An 18607-nucleotide genomic window follows, 5' to 3' on the forward strand; every position below is an offset into this window, starting at 1 on the left:
CTTCATTTCTAATCTACATATCAAATTGTTTAATTTCATGGAATAAAGCTGTTTGACTACACTACATTATCATTAGGAAAGTCAGTTCTGTAATATGGCTTCAATCAGTTTTGTTACTCAGAAGAAACTGATTAAGAGAATCAACTTGCATGAATTTTCCTTGAAGGATGCTAGAAGTAAGTACAATGGACAACATTTTCAAGAAAACCCCACAGGCGAGCAGCATGCTTTGTTTCTAATTCCTCAGATTGCATGTACTCCATCACCTTACGAAGGACAGCCTACAGAGCTGAGTACCATGAAAGCTTACCTGTGATACATAATATGCATAATGTGCAGGACATTTTGGGGGGTAGTTTGAGAGAAAACCTCAGTGCAACTACGAATCAAAAAAATTTATGATTTCATGGATGTGGTTTCATCTCCCCTGATACATAACTTGTCTATAACTTAGAGGCTCTGAAAGTTGACTAAAGCTCAGAAAGATTAAATGATTTGCTCATTGTTTGTACAGTTAATAAGCATCAGAGGCAATATTTCAGCTCAGACTTTCCTGACTTCAAGTTCAGCTCTCAGTCTACCGTTTGCTGTTGTCCAGTTGTTTCAGTCACATCTAACTCTTTGGTACCTCATTCGAGAATTTCTTGGCAGAGATACTAGAGTGATTTACTATTTTCTTCTCCAGATCATTTTACAGGTGAGAAACCTGAGACAAATAGGGTTAAATGACTTGCCCAGGTTACATAGCTAGTAAGTGTCTGAGATCAGATTTGAACTCAAGAAGCTAAGTCTTCCTGACTCCAGACCCAGCACTCTATCCACTACACCACTTGTCCACCACAGTTACTACATTCCTCTTTCACTGAAACCATGACAAAGTTATTACTATTACATCTATATGTAGTGTTTTAAAGTTTACAAGTGCTTTCTTCACAATACCAGTTTCAAGTAAACACCAGAATCCTAGTAGAATGCAAGGGTAGCAAGGACACAAAACATTTTGAGAGAAAGAATAAAATAATTTAGCTTGAAATGATCAAGAAAAATGCTTTGGGAAAGTGGTAACTATTGACATTCTTACAAAGAAGTGCTAAAATGAAATTTTAAAATGAAATTACTGTCTAACCTATAAAAATATTTTACCCTTGAACGCATATTATTTTTACTGTTTACATATCTGTTTGATGTCCTTTATTTTATCGTTATATCTTTTACTACATCAGTACTGTCTTGTTACCTGGTGAGCAGCTAGACTGGGAGGCCCATATATAAAAACTGCCTGTGCAGCACCACATAAAAATGGTAAAATTTAATAAATGCTTTTGAGAATAATGACAATTAATCCCACTAAAAACTAAGGCTGTTGCAAAGTTCTAAAAACTAAATGCCTGATCTTCAGTGGAGATCAATCAGGAAAATGGAGCCAATAGTCACAACTTACAAGAAAGTACTTAGCTCTCTCAGTTCATAAAATTCTTTTATGTGGATACAAAAATGTTGCATCCACTTTACTGACATAAGAAGCAGCACAGATAAAATAGGCGTCCTGATCAAAGACATACAGGTAGCTAGAAGTAAGCATTAGAGCTCTGGTCATCTGATTCCTAATTCATTGCTTCTGCCAATAAATCATGCTGCTATCATAAAGAACATAGAGAAGGGCAAGTTCTTAATGGAAAATCATTGCTCAAGAGAGTAGGAAAAGTTATTTTAAAAATGACCTCATTTAGTTGTGAGCCAAAAGGAGGTTTTTCTCATCATTGGGCAATACTTGTAACAAACTAAAGACTTGCAAAGTACAAAATAAGATAGCTACTCATTTCTGGACCAGTCAACTTGCTTCTTCAGCTACTTTAGACCAAATTCACCAAGTCACATGACAGTCATCTAATCAATGATTTAATAGATACTCTTATAGTCATCTTGTACACAGTCTCAGCAACTTCTAAGAGTCCTTATTTTAACACTTTTTAGTGAAATTCAACCAAATCAAACACTTATTTTGCTAAAAAAAATTCGTAACCAGTTATTCCCAGGTGGATATTTCTTGTCTATAAACTCTATACTTAGTTCATTCCCAACTTCTAGAATCCTAGAAAGAAGGCCCTACATACAGATTATCTTCATTTACAATCTTTCCGGTGTGTTACATAATTGCTTCGAAAAGATACAGTCATGATTTTGAAAACTTCATTTATACCATAGGAGCCAATATAGCAGAAAAGCTTAGTTTAATTCATGGAATAAAAAATCCACCTTTGACCTCATTACAATCATACTTCTATATGTTACAAATGTTTCCAGGCCATAACAAAGCAATCTTTATGGTACTGACTTCGAGGTTAAAATCCCACCATTTATGCCCTGTGTAAACATATGCACATCTAATTAATGATTAGATATTATTGATGAAGAACAAGAAAATTCTCTGCCGTCTGAATTGAGAACTCAGAGGGGAAATCCAGTTTTACCTTTGTTTCATTAAGCAGCTCCAGATAAATGACTCTTTGCCTCAGTTTTCCTAAAGTTAAATTATTATACTACCACTGACAACACCATTGGATGACATGAATGCAAATTACAAAGTGCCATGACCATGGAAGTATTACTCTTCAAATGATCATAAAGAAATGAGGGTGAAAGAAGATGGGAGAAGGGAAAGAAGGAAGACGGCCTTGAAGACTTCACCTCTGAGTAGGGCGTTTCCCTGAAGGAATAACAAGGATCTAGTCATCACCCTTGATGTTGCCATAGTACTCTCTTCCCACACCTCCCACACATCATCTTCAGTTTCTATATAGATTGAAGAGAGCCAAGGGAAAAGTCACAGACTAAAACAGAAAAAATAAACCATACTAAGGAGGGCCTTCAGGCTATCACTCCATCAGATCTTACAAATTGGAAGTGATCTGGTAAAATGCGATCACATGGGAAATATAGAGTCCTGGCACCTATGTGTCCCAAACAAGTAGAATATGTTTGCTCTGAAATCTGCAGAACTAGATGCAGGTGTGACCCAAGGCAAACACAGACCACATTCCATCCCCACTACCAAATATGGAATAAGGAAAGGTAAGTTTGTAGGTTAATAAGGGGAAGAAATTAACAGGCATGTCAACACCCAGCTAAGAAAGACGTCTTAACTTAGGTCTTTCTCCTTCAATTAAAAAAAATTAAAACTAAAAAATACTGAGGATGAATTACATATATAAATTTAATAAGGTTGAGAGTCCAGTACTTTATGCTGAAAGACTTAAGTATTTTGGTTGCACAGAAGCTGTCTTTCTTGCTGCTTACTCTGGGAAAATTCAGCAAAAGCATCCATTTGAATTACTAATGGTTTCAAGCCACATTCAACTCTCCATGATTCAGTTTTTAGGTGACAAAATTGGTTGAAATGATTAGATTAAGAAAACCACATTGGTCAGAATTTCCTGGAAAGACTTGGGGAAAGGAAGGTAATAAACTTTCAAAGAAAAATGCTCCATAGTGGACTGAGCTTGTTGCTTGACAGTAAAGAAGGTAGAGGTAATAAAAAGAAGCCAACTCAAGAGGAAGCCAACAAGTTGTGCTAGGGCTAGGGCTAATCTGTTCCACAAGGTACAAGTTTCACTACCAAAATGAAGCTTTTTTTTTTTAACCTGACAAATATCTTGCCTATCCAATCAAAGACTTTAAAACATCTGGCCTTTATCCTAAGGCATATGCTTAAGACAAGTTATTGTTACTTGGAAATTACAAAGTTGTAGCTCCCAATGATATGTGGACTCCTAATTCTCTATAGTAGGAAAGATCTTGTTGCTTAGACCCCCACAGAACTCACCCTTCAAAAAGAAACAGACAATAGTTTTGTCAGAGAAAATTTTACACAAACACATCCAGAATACTTTGTTTAAAAAAACTCTAGCTTATACCATATTAATGAATGAATAGTATATTATATTACTATTATATAGTAATATATAATATTACTATATTATAATATATAATAATAATAATATTATTATATTTTCTATAGTATATTACATTATTTTATAATATGCATTATAATATATACTATCATATATATCATGCATTAATATATAACATAATATAATAATGTATACACAATAAAATAATATTCACAAATTTTTAACCAAGAAAAGTCCCTGCTTTCTCCAAATCTGATCCTCCAGTTCCAAAACTATTGAGTTTCCAAAGGAGAATTCTATTGTTGGGATGCTTAGTCTGAACTATCATCTTTTCTCTAGTTCCTAAAATACCATTTTTCTACTCTGCTTTTTTTTCTTTAAATGGCATTTAAAAAAAACAACTGGTCATCTCAATTGAGTAATTTCCATACTTCAAGCTTGAGCTCCTTTTAGGGCACTGGGATAGGAAAGTTTGAATCTAGTTATAATTCTGCAAAATCTAGTCAAATCTGTTCTCTACAATCTAAAAGTCTCCCATGTGCTAATTTTCCCTCAATCATCTGCCAAACGCTCCAGTTTTAAAAGTTGCTTCCTCCTGGTATTCTTCCTAAGCCACAAACCATATTTAGGCCAGGGAGCATATACATTATCTGTAGTTCTGCAACATAACCTCCTGCCTTCACTTTATTGCAAATGCAAGTAGATGTTTGACTCACCTCTCTTCCCTCCCTCTCATTCATACTGGGAAATTTAAAGTTGTGAAACAAACCAAACCTGCCCCTGCTTAATGCAACCAAACATGGCAACACCTTATTTTAATGGAACACTTGATTGATGCTTCACTAGAATGGAATTCCTGTAAATGCAAGCCATAGGCTCAAGCCAAACAAATTAAAAATTGCTCTCACAGTGAATTCCAAATATTGTGCTTAGACACAACAAACTTATTAAAGTTATAAACCTGCATCACACAAGCACACACACAAGTCTTAAGTTCAAATTACCAGAATGGTCCCACCCCCTTTAGAAAATGAACTTTGCAAGCCACAATAATCCCTCACCGGGAACGCCATATACTTTTGCTGAGACAAGGAGACAAAGGGGAAAAGATACCAATACTCCATCCAAACACCAGGATCCCTCCCGTTAAAGCTCACTGGTACTCTAGTCTGGCTCCAAAACTCCACTTTAATCCCCTCTCTTTGTAACATGAGCTTTTCCGTGACACACAAAACATTTGGCTCTGAAGGATAGCCTTTTAGAGTACCTGGGAGTTCTTTCTTATAGCCAGTAGATTACAATTAAAAGCAAAAACACAAGGTATTTTTCTTTGACAGTTTTTTCCCTGGGGAACAGGATGCTAGGATCACATCCTCTTGACTCCCACTAGAAACTATTCTATGCAGATATTTGCAGAAGGATGAAAAAAAATTAAAAGGAACTGAACCATGGAAATGTTGAAATTCAACTCACTGTTGAAATTGGCCATGTCACCTGAGAGATAAAAATCATATCAACTAGAAAGAGTTGCAGTTCTATCTGTCTGGGAGTAATACGATTATTAAGGGTTTTTTCCTGAAGTTTTGATAGATACTTGGGAACAAATAACCAGGTTCCCATCAGAAGAGTGAAGAAGAACTAACCAAATCTTAATGTTGTTTTAAAGTCTTAGAATTCCTAGCACAGAAAAAGAAATTAGATTTAAGACTAAAATGTCCAGCCTTTCTCACATCCTCTTTTGGGTACATGCTCAGGTAGCCATTAAATGCACTTCAAATGCTCAGCTTTTCATTGTCAACATTACAGAAGACTCAAATCCAATGTTAAATCTAGTGAAATAATTTCATGGGGAAAAAAATAAACGACCATATGCTTTTGCCACGTCTGGTTCTATTACATCCTAAAAGAATTCACTCTGCTCGAAGACTGATAAAAGACAAATAACTTCATTTCCAATATGTTTTTTGTCTTTGAACTCAGATTTCTTGTGAGCCCATGTAGTTGTTCTGTTTTTCAACATAGAGAAACTGAACTCCTTTCTTCTCAAGTATTTCCTTGGGTTATCTATGTTGAATAAATTGCTTAATCCTTGAATTATTTTCTCATTAGATACTACTGCTTTCATTTTCAAACTCAACAGTTTTTACTGCTTCTGGATTCACACAGCTAATAAGCAACATAAAAGGTTTGCCTAGTAGAAGTTAGGTACAGCTGCCTGAGTTTGTGAACCTATTAAGAATTCAACTAGAAAAGCATCATATGAGTTTGTTTACTTCTGCAAACTGTTTTCCATTTCAGAAGCTATTATCCCAAGAATGGGACAGCAAACACAGAGGCATTAAGAAGGCTCACCCCTTTCTGTTAGTACTGACAAACTAGCTTGAGTTTGAGTTTCTTAGATCTTAAGGTTCTGAGGTCTTATTTTTATATGCCTATAAGACTCCAGAATTAGTCACTTAGTTTGGGAAATCTTGTAGATTGACTGAAACTAGAAATATCTACATTTGAAATAGGTTGCATATGAAAAATTTGATTCTAAGTTAGTTTTTGAAATTTTAAATTATTTTTTCCCCTGGAAACAATGATATTTATGGTAGAACCTATATAACCCAGAATGTAGCTAAATTATAGTGCTGGTTATACTAGTTTAAGTTCTGGGTCCTGGAAATGGGGCCAGAAGGTGCAGAAGGAGAAGGAAGGAGAGAATTTTCTTCTCTTTTTCTGGATACAGGGCAGATTCTAGGAAAAAAAAATTGTTTTTGGCATCTTCAAGCCTTCCTTTGTACGTGTGTCACTCCCCAACTCCTAGGCCTTCAACATTGTTTGAAGTTACCACTGTAGCACTCCATCCAAGTCTGCTCATCCTCAAAAGTTTTACGTGCTTTATAATTACATATATTACTTCCCTACCAATTAAAACTCCCATTCTCTCAGAGTAGATAATCTCAGAATAACTCATTCATTTTAGGAAGTAGAAGTGTGACCGAGAAGAGGCAATATGGTACAGCTAAAAGAATATTGAAGTTGGCATAGAAGACTTGGTCAAGTACTAGTTTCAACAGTTACTAGCTTAAGTGACAATGGATGAGTCATTTAAAAGCTTCAAGACTCAGTTTCCTCATCTGTAAACCAAGGCTGATGGTATTTAACAATAGTAATAGCTGATTTTTTATAATGCTTTAAGGTTTGCAATGCACTTTATACATATAATCTTGTGACCTTCATGACTACAAGAAGTCAGTATTACAAGTACTCTCATCCTTATTTTGTACTACTTGCTTTTGTTGTAAAGAAAGCCATTGATAAAACATAATGTGCCATTAAAAATTTACATTTACTAAAATTACTAGAAAGTAATGACTGAACTAATGTAAATCCTAGAGATATTTAAGCTTTTAAAAAGGATATTTACAAACTCAAGTGAATCTCAAGTCAGTATAATTTGAGACAATGCAAGAAAGTTAAATAAAAAAGATTCAGTCCATATAGGGAAAGATGATTTGGAGAAGAAGGGTGACACCAGGTAAACACATCTGTCTTGCCTAGGAAATTGCTTCTAGATTCAGTTCATCAAAGCTCCTCCTGCTATTTCCAGGTTCTTTCTTTAACTTTAGAAGCCCACAAATGCTCTAAAAGCTTCTACTGTTTTTTTTTTTCACATCGTTTTCCATGGAAGAGGTAGCTGACAGTGAGGGAAGAGGCATTATATATAAGACTGGATTTTAAGTCAGAGACTGCATTTGTTGTTGACTCTCTCACCACCCTTCCATGTGAAGATTCACATTAGCCGGGGGAAATGGGATTTGATCTCATCTGACCCTGAAATACAACCATTTCCAGAGTGGGAGGCAGAAATTAAAATGTGGCTTAATGAGTTGGCATTTGGCCAAGAGCCTAATTTTACTCATCCTGTTAGTGCCAAAACCCCCAAAACAACAAAGCAACAGCTATGAGAGCTTTAGATCTCTAGAGAAAATTGCTAGTCTACTTACCTCCAGCAGCAAAATAAGTCTCTTACATCCTCTAAGGTAAAGGAGCTGGGATGGAGCCAATGAACACAGCCAAGGTGTGTTCTAAACTTCTAGGTGATATACTGGAAGTCTCTGAACTACTAGTTATCTATCTTGACACTACTGAAATTATGAACCACCTAATTTTCACAAAATGAGTATGATAAGGTTGTTGAAATCTGAACAAGAATAAGGAACTTAGTACATTGAGGGGGTACTTGGGGGAAAAATACTACAGGATCATGCATGTAGAATTTGTGGTCTCCACCTGCCCAGGGGCATTAATTACTTCTAGAGTAAAAAGAGAAATCAGCTTGGCTGAAGAAAGCTAAAAGTCTAGATGCTTAATCTCAACACATTTAAGGCTAACATATGATATCTGTTTCAAAAAGTGGCAGCCTAATTAGATAATGGCACAACACTCTTCTTGTAGAAGGCATAAGAACCAAATCAGCTTCAGGGGTCTAGAAAGAGAAACGAACTTCATTTACCCACAACATTTACTGATGCTATTAGAGCCTTGTAGACCACTCCATTCCCCACCCCCACTCCCACCCCTACCCCACACAATATTCTTCTCTAATTACTAATATGCTACGGATCTTCAAAATGAAACTCATGACAATCACATGATTCCTTTCTGTCATCTTGGCTTTCATTACTTCCACCCTCAAGAGTGACACACCAACAACCACTCTGTCCATATACAAGAGCTTTCAGCCTAGATAACTAAGCACTTTGACAAGTGCTTATCAATCCTGAGAAAACCTCATTGAGAGCAACTAGTTGGTCAGTGTGGCACGAGAAGCACATGAGGGAAATCAGAGGGCCAGTAAACAAAGGGACCCATCTAAGGTTGCAGATAAGTCAATGGCAGTCAAGGAACTGAAGTCAGACCTAAATGTCCTCTTACCCAGAGTCTTTGTCAAGAGTTCCTTAATTAGCCCTAATGGTGAGAAGAAAACATACCTACAATTTACTTTGGGAACAGAAGCTTCCTGAGGGCACGGGTCAATTTTTTTTTATCAGCAATATTAACAGGCTAGCAAACTCAGGGCCATGAGATATTATTTAATTGTTAAAACAAGAGAAAGAATAATTATACAAAGTGAAACTTTCCTTTTCTTCCTAACAGCCTCACTACACTTATCTCATAGTCCTTGCTAAATTACAAAGACAAGCAAGATATCAGTCATCAAGTCATAGAAAACAGCACAGCTCCTCATGGATGAAAAAGTAAATTTTAAAGTATCAAACAGGAGCAAATAAGGAGGGATAAAAGTCATCATTTCTTGCCTCCCTTTATTACTTCAGCTAAATAATCTGCTTGCAAACAATATGTAACATTTAGTGGCTCCCTAATGGCTTTTAGGAAAAATACAAACTCCTTTTTTTTTGGCATGTAAAGACCTTCACAATCTGACCCCAAACCCATCTTTGTAGATCAATTTCATGTTACTGTTTCCTCCACCATACACTGTCTATGTTCTAGCCAAACTGGCCTCCTTACTGGTCCTATCTCCAGGCCTCTGCACAGGCTCTCCCACCCCATGCCATCTTTCTCACTTCTGACTTGTTAGAATTGCCAAATTCCTACAAAACAAGGATCAGCTGCCACCTCCTTAAAAAGACCTTTGATGATTAATTAGCAGTTGCTAACATTAGTCTTTCCCTTCACATTTATTTTGTATATATTTTGTCATGGTGCTATTCCCTCAGTAAAACTTAAGTTCCTTTAAGGCAAGGACTATTGGACTATTTCATTTGCGTCCTTGTCCTTTCTGACATTAGACTAGAGCTTGCACATGGTTGCTGTGGGAAAATTTCTTGTTGGTTTGAATATTCATATTCCCTATTGATTGGAATAGGCATACATCAAAATGAGACTAACACCAAAGCACCAAACTTTTGACAAAACACCTGCTGACATCACATATACACTACTAAGATGGCCAGAAAATGAAGTGTGATCTATACCAGTGTCGCAAAGCCCCATAAACCAAGTGGGCTGGTCCAGTATTCTGGAGCCTGCAGCCTCAGAACCATATATGTGCCTTGGAAGAGCTCGTGGTGAAAGACAAGAACCGCTCTCACAGGTCCCTCTTCATATACATTTGGTCATGTGGCTCCAACAGAAGAACTTCTCAGTTGGTTAGACATGAGGGTATCTTACCTGTACTGGCCAAACTACAAACTCTATAGAGCAGGAACTCCTGGCTTGTCCACCTCTATGTGCCTGACTTTGCATTCGGCCTTTCACATTCTAAATATTCAGTTATTCAGTCTGCTACCCCATTCACATACCACTGAAGAGCCACATAAGAAAGGTGAGTGGGGCCACTACAAATGTATGTTATCTAACCTCAATTGATCCTCATTATGGCAAAACAATCCCTTCCCTGCTCCTTGACATCCTATTCCACTCATCACAGAAGATGTTCCAAATCTTCTCTCCCAAAACCTTCCACATTTCTTCTCCTCAATCTCTTTCAAACTGAAGGACTTGCTTTGTACTTTAATAACAAAATAGAGGCCATTTACCATGACATGAACTCCCTATTTTCTTCATCTCAAAACCCCTTGTCATTCCCCAGTATCTCCTCTTGTACTCTGAATTCTGATAATGCAGTGGCTTCACCAACGTTAATTGCTCTAAATGCACCCTCTCCTCCCTATCTTCTTCAGCACATTGTCCCATGATTATCACTTCTCTCTTTCTAATTTTTATTCTCTTTTCAGAGCCCACCCTTTCACCTACTATTTCCTTCCATGCTGCCCAGCAACATGCCCAAGTCTTCCCCCTCCTTAAAAAAAAAAAAGATCCCTGCCATCCCTTCAAACGATCATCACATACCTTTCATATTCATATACTTTTCTCAAACTCCTAAAAAAAACCTTTCTACACTCATGACCTCCACTTTCTCACCCCCTCACTCACTCCTCTTGCTGAGTGGCTTCTGACCTTATCACTTCATTTAAACTGTTCTCTCCAAAATAACCAAAGATTTCTTAATTGCCAAATTCCATGGTCTTTCCTGAGTTCTTTTCCTTCATGACCTCTCTGCAACATTTGGCACCACTGATCACTCTTGACCCTGGGACAGTCTTTCTCACCTGGGTTTTCCTGACATTACTGTCTTCTGTGTCTTTATATATTGCCCCCAAATTTTTTGTCTCCCTCAAGGCTCTGTCCTGCATCTTTTCTTTTTTCTCCCCATAATCTCTGACTTGATGATCTTTTCAGTTCACATGAGTTTAATTATCATCTATATGCAGATGACTTCCAAATTTATATATCCAACCTCAACATCTCACCCGAGCACTTGTCTCACACTACAAACTACTTATTGGACATTTCAAAGAGGAAGTCCCACAGACAATGCAAATTCAATATGTCCAAACAGAACTCATTACGTTTCCTCCTAAATCCACACCTTTTCTGTACTTCCCTATTTCTATTAAGGGTACCACAATCCTACTTTCCCAGACTTCCAGCCTCAGGGTCATTCTTGATTCCTCACTCTCTGTCATCCAACGGAACCAATCAGCTGCAAAATATGGCCATTTTTACATCTACCACACCTTTCAGATACATCACCTTTCTCACTACTCACTCAGAAACCACCCTTATCAGACCCTCATCACCTCTCACCTGGTCTGCTGCAATGACCTCCCTGCCTTAAGCCTATCACCTCTCCAATCCATCTGCCAAAATGACTTTCCTAAAATGCAGGTCTGACCATGTCACTCCCTCAACAAACACCAATGCCTCTCTATTGACTTTTGGATAAAATAGAAACTCCTCTTTTGGCTTTTGAAGATCTTCACAACCTGGTGCCAACCTGCCTTTCCATCCTCATTGTGCACCACTCTCCTTCCTACACTCTACCATGTAGCCAAACCTGCCTCCTTCTTGTTCCTTACACAGAGTGTTCTACCTTCCATCTCCCTTTGTACTGGCCATTTCCCCTTCCTAGAATACAGTCCTTCCTTTCCTTGCTTCTCCCTCCCAGAACACCTTACTTTCTTTAAGATTCAGCTCAAGTACCACCTTCTTCATGAAGCCCCCCTTGATCTCTCTGCTAACAGGGCCCACTTTCCTTCCCAAACTAGATCGTATTTATTTTGTCATTATTCTAAATGCATTGGACATACTGTCTCCCTCAATGAAAATGGATGCGCTTTGAGAGCACGAATTTGTCATTTCTGTCTCCTTATCATCATCACCCAGCAAAAAGCCTGGCCTAGAATAGGTACTTTATACATGCTTATTGATTGATTTGATTCAGATAGTTCTTAAATGAACTGTTAATACAATCTTTGTTATTAAAATGACACCTTCTTAACCTCACAAAAATCAGATTGTTGAACATGAAATACTTTTTCCTATGAACATGCTATGTGAACTCTTCAGTTCCTAAACTAAGTGAACTAAAGGGATATTCAGTATTTCAGTGTTTTAGGGGAGGGCATATTATTAAAAGGAAAAGATTTTAGTGAAGTGTAGGGGACAAATGCCTTGAAAAAGTAAACCTACGTTCTCTCTTACTTTTGGAAATTTTTTTATTTGAAACTTAAATACAAAATAAGAAAATTAAAAAAATTGCCATGTACACTACAGACCATAAGAGAGGATTCAATATAAAACAATAAATTTCCATTTCAAGAAAACCTATATAATAAATACTACACATTGTTTTCAAAACTGCCCGGCTTTTCTTTGCTTCCCTGTTAGTTTCCTTTTTTTTTTTTCTGCTGTGTGCTTTTCACTGAATTTTTTCCCTTACCTCCCCACCCCCCTTAAGAAAGCTACAATTAAGTGTGGAGATACATACATGCATACATACGTGTATACACACATAGATATCTATAAACATACACATATATACACATATCACTCATACATTTATATACATGTGTATATATATATATATATACATATATAAAAGTGTGTACTACACTTATTTCCTCCTATCATCTGTTTCTCTGATTTTTCATCATTTCCTTATTATTATATTATTGCTAAATAATCCAACCCAATCATATGCTATCTGAGAGATTGTCTATGAAAGTTTTTTCCCAATTTTCTACATTCCTTTTGTTTTTGGCTACAAAGGTTTTATTTATACAAGAAAATTTTAATTTAAAATCATCAAAATTGTCCTTTTTACACTTCAACAATTCTCTCACCTTATAATAGAGTTTAAAGTCTGATACTGCTAAATCTAGTTCCTTTACATCTTTTTTCCCTTTCTTTGAAGTTTCTGACCTTCTGTTCTCCAAATGAACTTTGTTATTATTTTTTCTAACTCAATAAAATTTTTTTTAGTGATTAGCTTGTGATGACATTGAATAAATAGGTTAGTTAGGTAAAACTGTCATTTAAAAAGCTATTTTGGCTTTACCTACTCATGAAGAATAAATATTACTTCAATTATTTAGATCTGAGTTTATGTGTATAAAAAAGTGTTTTATGTTTATGTTCATATAGTTCCTATGTCAAACCTACATTTTCTTAAAGGACACCAGAACTCAGCTGAAGAGCTAGCCAAATGACCATCCACATCAGTGATAATCATTCAAATACCTTGTAAAATAAAAAGAAAGAAGAATGACTTAGAATAGGATGAGAGGCAGAACTTGTAGAGAAAATGCAAAGAAATAAAATAATAATCCGTTGTACATAAAGCCTTTCTCTAAGAAACTTGTGAGCCTTAAGGACATTGCTTTATTAACCCTCACAACATCCCTGTCAGTGAGGGAGTAGGTAGGCATTACTAATGCCACTTTACAGACTGGAAAATGAAGTCAGAGGGAAGTTGAGTCACAGTCAAAGTGAAATGGTGAGTTAGTGGTTGAGGATTAAATTCTTGAGCTTCTGACTCCAATTTTAATGCTCCCTTTATGACACTACACATGCATACAGGTATGTCAAGATAAATTATCTTTGCTGGAGGACAGGAAGAAATATCTTTGCTTTGTTTCTTAAAATGTTGACATGAACTTTCTTTGAGAAAGTTAAAATAGACAAGAGAATCATTTTGGTTCTTTAGGAAGGAGGGAAAAAAACATGATGGTGTAATATCTTTTTTCCTCCCTTTCCCATCCCATCTCATTTTCATCAAATTCATGACTCACAGTAACAGCCTACCTACCTTCTCATCAAACATGATTCAATCTATTGCTTAGTACAAAAATGAAACACCAAAGAAAATGTCAACTGTCAGGGCACTGTGCTCCTCCCCTTTGTCCTCACAGAACAAAAAGAACAGGAAGCCTTTGGGGCTTTGCTACATACCTTTGCTTCATCATTAATGTCCCAAGTGAAAGAAATGGCATTATAGGCAATCTCCTCAATGTTACTGATGGTATTGAAGCTTTCCTTATAGTCAGCTATAAGGGAAATAGTGAAAAAGAAAGAGAACCTTGTGAATTCTAATTTAAGTTGGGTAGTATGAAACTTTTGTCAAGATAAGGTACAGCTTTTCTTCTCCCGAAGGAATCTGAAGCTAATATATTCTTGGGTTGAAAAGAATGTATTAAAGATGAAAAAAAGAATGCTGGCCTCTAAGAGCCCATAGAAATCACTGTCTTAATCCAACATTCTGTCATTTTACAGAAGACAAAAGTGATACCTGGAGAGGTAAAACAATTTGCCAAAAATCAAAAGGATAGTGGCACAATAAGACTTTGATCTCATGTTCTCCTCACTCCTAATCTAGGGCTCTAGAGAAAATGGAGAGAGGAAGATACTGGTAAGAGTAACAATGGTTACTTTCATTCATACTATACCCCAAAGGACCATGCAAGCTCTTCATAAAACTACTTCAGAAAACATGGATTTTCCTGTAAGTTCGTTGTTAAGAACCAGATGACTAATCTCTAACTCCAGTCCCAGACATCAAGGGCTGGCAATGCAACTCAGCTTGCAGCTAAGGAAGGCTAGAATTAAGCCATATTCCTGTTTAGCTTGTAGGCAACTGTAAATCAACAGTATTTTCTCCTTTTGTTCTTCCTCTCCAAATGATAGAAATTTGCTTTGGAATAAACAACACCAAAAGAAAATTCTTAAATGGTGTGGGGAGTAAGACACCTTTGTGCTTACTGTGTAGCTGGAGTCCCCACCTTTAAATGGAACACAGTAGTCATTATGGAGGAAGTGAAAGTGGGGACAAAGACAATTCTGAGAGGCCAAGGACAATGTTTGGAAAAGGCCAGTGGCTGGTGAAAAAAATAAAAATGGTTTTGTCAGGAAGCGGAACACTGCCAAAAAAAATTGGATTTAGAAAAAATGAGTGCTTGCAATTCTGAGAGTAAGAACAGGCTTATGAGCTGCTTACCTATATCAATGCATCTTTGTTTGGCTGTGTGCTGCCTGGAGTGCCAGTACTTCCAATGCCGTAGCTGATCTTCCCGAGTTTTGTCTTCAGCAAACACCACCATGATCACACTCTGAGAGAAGCCAAAAGGTTAAAGACGTTTAGAAAACAGAGGGTGAATCTTTTTGAGAAGTGTTACTTGACGTTGGACGTTGCCTTTGAGGCCTAAGGCTACAGTTTGGGGCCTGCAGCAAGTTCTGTTTTAGAACGAGAACATAGAATCTTTGTCCCTCGCTTCCTGGAGAAAAAACTGACCACATGCTCACCCGGACTTTGCTGATGGGATGGTGGATTCCTTCATTGCTGCTTACTTCTTTCAAGGTGACAGGGTAAAACTGGCCCTTGTTCAGATACGTCATGGTGCTATCTCCTGGCTTCTGTCGAAGGGATTTTGAGGCTTCTAGGGTATATTCAAAGTTGTTCCTATGTGACAAAAAAGGCATTGAAGACAGGTACTCTTCTGGAAGGCTACCAATGTGCTTTAGTTTAATTTGGATAAGGTCCAGTGAATCCATTGATATACTAAGTTACTAAGGAACTGCCATCTTCAGAAAGACTCCTTTCTAACAACATTTCCATGAGGAAATAATTTTTCACACAGAAATACTTAACGATAAAAATAACCCTCAATCCACTTGAGAAGTAACATGTTGAGGAAAAAGATCCCTGGATTTGGAGTCACCCACTCAGCCAATTACTATCTGAGTGACTACTGGGCCAGATCGTTAGCCTCTCTAAAACTTAGTTTCCCCATCTGTTAAATGAGGATGTTATCTACTTCACAGATTATTGTAAGGGATAACATATGTAAAGAATTGTAAACTTTACTATTTAAATGTCAACCATTATTATCATAATACAATACATTATAATAAATGGTCTAATGAAATTTCACAGAAGCAAAAATTAAGCACATACTAATGAAGGAAGAAAAGCATTTAAGGTAGATAGATATACCTCTCATTTCAATATATAACCAGAGAGGCAGAGGAATTCTATCTTCTAAAAACTTCTTTGTTCTTCAATATTCACTACAGTATTTTAAATAGTCAGTTTCCCAATGCAAGTAACATTCCAGCTAGGTAAAGAGTAAGGACTGTTGCCTTCATTTTATACCTTGCAAATGTGCTGGAAGAAGGAAGATTCATTTTAAAAGTGGTTTTCTTTTGTACTTATTTGCAACAATCTACTTTATTCTGAAATTGTCAAAGAAACAAAGAATTTTATAGCTAGAAGGAATCTTAGCTATAACCCACCTCCTCTCTTCCCATTTCTTCTCTAGACTCCATGACAGCTAACATTTGTGGAGCAATTTAATGCTTGCCAAGTGTTTTATGTATGTTACCTCATAGCTTATATTGCATGAGCCTCCCCCCTAAAAAAATCATAGGGAGGAGAGAGCTGAGGTAATTTTCAACTCTATTATTCAAAGAACTCTTACTTGAGAAACACTTACAAGCAAAAGCCTTCTGAAAAGATCACAACTGGCACCAAAATCAGTTGCCACTATGGAGATCCTAGCAAGTAAATAATTAGACTGCTATCCATCCTTCCTAAATAGCTTATTGGCATAACAAGATGAGGAAAAAGTCTTCATCAAACCATGAAGAACAGGTAGAAAAGGACTCACAAGTTGCAAAGAAAAAGTTACATAAATTAATATTACCCTGAGACACTGTCAAACACATAGTCCTCTGAATTCATGCCAGGCATCCTCAGGCTAAGATCTGAAGGAAAGAAAACCTGAAATATAAACAATATAATAAGGTACAATTACTTGACTGGTCATGGTTATAAAAGACAGAAGCTAAGTTGGGCCTGCAAAAACTCAAGATCTGGTACAGCTTCAAAAGGATGTTTCTGAAGAATAACCCCTTACCCTCCCAATACCCATTTTCATAAACAAGTCTTGAAAATATGACTGATTCTCTCCCACAAAGTATCTGTGATTCATTATTCCCCTTGCCCACCTTCTCCACACATTCAAAATTCTGATTTAAGTTTGAGACTTCAAAATCAGAAGCTCAATTTACCTATTCCTTTAGAGATACAAATATTCCAGAATGCCAAGTTCAAAATATGCTATCAAGTACACCTTCTGACTAAATAAATTTGGAATTTTTTCTCAAGAGTTGTTGCTGTTAGATTTCTAATCCCAAAGCTCTCATCTTAACATTCTCTTATTCCTTACCTGATACCAAATTTAGCATTTACCAAGAGAAAATACTTGGAAATCAGTGGAGTTATTTGTAAACTTTATACCATGAAAATAACATCAGGATCCAACTACCTCTTATAGGTTATAGCAAATCACTTGTTTGATATTACAGTAACAACCAAGAGACACAAAGCATATACATGACAAGAAGGAATCATATAGTTATATATAGAAAGAATATGTAGTTCTAAAAGGCTCATAAGTTTTAGGAAAGGACACAATCTAAACTAAACAGACTATGGGAGGGTACCTGTTGTCAATGAAATTACAAATGTTTTTCCTCTATCCTTCAGCAAATTATTTAGCTGAAATCATGATCTTTAAAACCAACTGTTGGTAAGATTAGCCATGTGCTTTTGATAATTATTTCTGGTTTTATAGGCTTAGTTTGCTCAATTATACCCATGGGCCTTTTCTCTTAAAAAAAAAAATCTTCTATTTCTAATCCATTTCAGACTGAGATTTCAGTATTATATAACAAGGAAAAGGCAGAACCTGATACTTATGCACAGCCCTGTTAGGAAGATTTGTTGTTTCCTGTACCTCTTGCACGCCTTCCTTGAAGGTCTCTGAGAAGGTAGAATCTGGAGTACGCCTCTGAGCATTTGGGGGCTGAGCACCTGAGCTGAACTGGTCAGGGTTAAGGCTGCGGTCAAACACTACCACACGTTCAGTGGGTTCAGGGTGATAAACTGCTGGGGGAATTCCTACAGCAAAGCTGTGTGGCTGAGATTCCGTCTTGATGGAGTGTGGAGGCATTGTTGCTATGGACACAGTGACCGTTGTGTCAGGGGTAGTTAGATGACCTCTCTTATCGATGCCCAGTTGGTTGCCATGGGGTAGGACAATGTTAAATGGCACATTTTTCAGAACTTGCACTCTGTTTTCTCCAGCAGAAATGAGGGGTTGTTCAGTCACATTTGGTATGCTGTTTCTTTAAGAGAAGAGAAAAAAAAACTATGTTTTGAAGCTCAATCTTGATACTTTTTTTTGACAGTTTTCTTTGCCAAAAGTATTTAAACATGCTGTCAGGCCATGCACAATTTACTTGGTAGTGGTGGACCAAATAAACTACAAATGGCTCAAAAC

The 18607-nt window shown here is 36.8% G+C and overlaps 1 protein-coding gene across 5 annotated transcripts in view; it reads right to left on the bottom strand.

The window, feature by feature from the left end:
• Window positions 1-18607, bottom strand: part of GRHL1 (grainyhead like transcription factor 1) — a 74793-nt gene that overhangs the window by 44774 nt on the left and 11412 nt on the right. For all 5 annotated transcript variants that reach the window (XM_072634241.1, XM_072634239.1, XM_072634242.1 and 2 more), the window contains exons 4-8: window positions 18062-18452; window positions 16967-17043; window positions 15567-15723; window positions 15262-15373; window positions 14220-14314 (exon numbers count right to left, since the gene is read on the bottom strand). In XM_072634241.1, coding sequence (XP_072490342.1) covers window positions 14220-14314; window positions 15262-15373; window positions 15567-15723; window positions 16967-17043; window positions 18062-18452 — 832 coding nt within the window. The remainder of the gene's footprint in view (window positions 1-14219; window positions 14315-15261; window positions 15374-15566; window positions 15724-16966; window positions 17044-18061; window positions 18453-18607) is intronic.

The sequence above is a fragment of the Notamacropus eugenii genome, chromosome 1, assembly GCF_028372415.1.
Source record: "Notamacropus eugenii isolate mMacEug1 chromosome 1, mMacEug1.pri_v2, whole genome shotgun sequence".
In the NCBI taxonomy this organism is placed as follows: domain Eukaryota; kingdom Metazoa; phylum Chordata; class Mammalia; order Diprotodontia; family Macropodidae; genus Notamacropus; species Notamacropus eugenii.